This window comes from Hordeum vulgare, unplaced genomic scaffold (assembly GCF_904849725.1).
Source record: "Hordeum vulgare subsp. vulgare unplaced genomic scaffold, MorexV3_pseudomolecules_assembly, whole genome shotgun sequence".
Taxonomy (NCBI): domain Eukaryota; kingdom Viridiplantae; phylum Streptophyta; class Magnoliopsida; order Poales; family Poaceae; genus Hordeum; species Hordeum vulgare.
In genome coordinates, this window is record NW_025422501.1 from 135,052 (window position 1) to 137,360 (window position 2,309).

The following is a 2,309-nucleotide window of genomic DNA, read 5'->3' on the forward strand; positions in this document are numbered from 1 at the left end:
CAGGAGGCGCGGAAGACGCTGACGGAGCACCGCGGCGGAGCGGATCGCCGACGCCATCTCTCTAGACGGCGATGGGGTGACTTTGTTTCCACCTTCCTCCTCTAGCTGGGAGGCGCAAGGCGAAGGTCGGAGGACTGGAAGTGGACTCCCCTCCTCGGATTCGTAACTGAGCCGGAATCAGACTACAGCCACCACCATCTATATGTACACGGGCGGCGTTCTCCCAGGGAACGAGACAGCTAGCTAATAAGCAGCGTCCATGGCGACGGCGAGGAGGCGCAAGGCGAAGGCCGCCAGGGCCGCGGCCGCGGAAGCCATGAAGAAAGACAGGAAGAACGCCTACGATGCCATGGTCACAGCGGATAAGGAGTCCCGGCAAGCCGAAGCGGAGGCCAAGGAGGCCACCACGACGGCCGCGGCCAAGGCCGAGGAGTCCATGCAAGCCGTCGGCATGGCCATGGCGAAAGCCGAAGAAGCCGCCGTCATAGCCAGCGTGAAGGCGGAGGAAGCCGAGAAGGCAAGAGAAGCCTACCGCGAGGTGTGTCGGCAGGTGGACGCAGCGGCGGAGTGGGCGCAGTGCGAGGAGGAGCTCTTCGCCGCCCGGTTCCGACGCTACTGGAACCAACTCGTCGCCCGCCCCGGCGTCACCTTCCATCAAACCAGTAAGATGTATATCTACGCTCAAGCTGCATACATATATTTGACCAGTTAATTGCTCGTACTAACTTGATACACAACATCTGATGAAATCCATGTAGCATCGATCCCCGCCATGCGGTACACGCACCCTGCTCCCCATGATAGGCCCAAGGCCATGGATACCTTGCAGATCACGTCGGTGAAGATCGCAGCGGTCGACGATTGCCTGCAATGGCCGCTGCAAGTGTATGGCATCATCGCGGCACGAGATGTCTTGGATCACAAGCGCAACATTCTTTTCCACCGCCGGAGGGGTGATTGCCAAATAATCACTCAAGAGGTTAGTACGCTACGTTTACGGACTCTTACAGGCCTATTACAGGATAAATTTGAGGTAGCAATCTGTGATTGAATAAAAGGGGGAGGGAGGGTCCCACCCACCGAAAATCAGGGGGGGCGCAAGTTTAGTTGGTCGAAAGGTCCGTAAAATCTCTGTAATGAGGCCGTAGATGTAGCATTTTTGTTTTAGCTAGGTCTGCTCTTTTTGGCGCCAAACCCAAAATTTTAAGGTTTTACTTCCTCTGTACAGAATATCACTTTTGCTCCTCACTTTTACTTCAGCACACCTCACGGAGTATTTATAGTTTTAGTAGGCTAAACTTAGCCTACTAAAACTACAAGTATTTCGGTATAGAGGGAGTACCAATCAGCAGCTTTTTTTTGCTCTGCGGTTGAAGATGTTCTTAATATTTACATGGACAATTGCCATTCCCATGCAGGATCCATACCTAGCATTGACGGGCCCTAGTCGCGCCATTGCCGTGTCGAGGGACCTTTCATACATCGAGGTCTCGCTCAAGGTGAAGGGCGCGAGTAGAACTAGATCCGAGGACGGAGATTTGAGCGATCTAGTCCTGAGTTACGGGACCGGATTATGTCTCGCAGGCATTTACCCTAGCAGGCTCAGCACACTTGAACTCGAATCCAGTCACATTAATCGCTCCGTGGAGGCCACGGTCCGCATCAAAATCACCCACGGGTCATGGCCGGATGGTCTCCGAGGCGCGTTCACTGCCGGCATGAGCAGCAACAATGGCCTGGAAGTGGAGCTGCTCAATACCAGAGACGGTAGAGCTTTGCCCGTCGACTCTGAAGGTGTGGTCAAGCTCCAGCGCCGCGTCATCTCCGTCTACATCGAGGGGATGCTCAAGGTTTCCGTGGTGGCATGTTCGGTTGATGAGGAACGGGGTTTCATCGAGAAAGCTGAGGCAGTTTTCGAAGCAAAGAGACAATGTGTAAGCGTCATGGAGATTAACTTTGGGTCTTGTAGTATGCAGATTACCGTCGCTTGGTCCTGTTTCCGCCATGAGTAGTCTATATACTCAAGTTAATCTTATTCCATGGGTATTTTGTAGTGGGCAATGTTGATATATGGGTGTGGCCAGGTCTCAGTCGACTGAAATTTAACCAAGTTTTTACTTGACACTAGTAAACATGTCCGTGCAACGCACGTCTTGATCAAAGCAGCCCATTAAATTTAATATGAGTATTGGATTCTGAATTCATATTCTAGAAATTTAAAAAATAATAGAATACTATAGCATGATGATCTATGCCTCTCGAAAGGTCATGTTTAATACAAACCCCATTACTCATCATTTTACTATGTT

At 51.7% G+C, this 2,309-nt stretch overlaps 1 protein-coding gene across 1 annotated transcript; it reads left to right on the forward strand.

Annotated features, from left to right (window-relative positions):
• Positions 1 to 259: 259 nt before the first annotated feature.
• LOC123418185 lies at positions 260 to 2,012 on the forward strand. The gene is made up of 3 exons (XM_045106953.1): positions 260 to 662; positions 759 to 979; positions 1,419 to 2,012. Exons 1-3 carry the CDS (start codon positions 260 to 262, stop codon positions 2,010 to 2,012), a joined length of 1,218 nt encoding a protein of 405 aa, XP_044962888.1.
• The last annotated feature ends 297 nt before the right edge of the window (positions 2,013 to 2,309 follow it).

Excerpts from the sequence above, each read along its gene's own strand:
- LOC123418185 (XM_045106953.1), top strand. The coding sequence starts at position 260 with ATGGCGACGGCGAGGAGGCGCAAGGCGAAGGCCGCCAGGGCCGCGGCC. Across the intron at positions 663-758 it reads CGTCACCTTCCATCAAACCA|CATCGATCCCCGCCATGCGG; the intron begins GTAAGATGTATA and ends AAATCCATGTAG. Across the intron at positions 980-1,418 it reads GCCAAATAATCACTCAAGAG|GATCCATACCTAGCATTGAC; the intron begins GTTAGTACGCTA and ends ATTCCCATGCAG.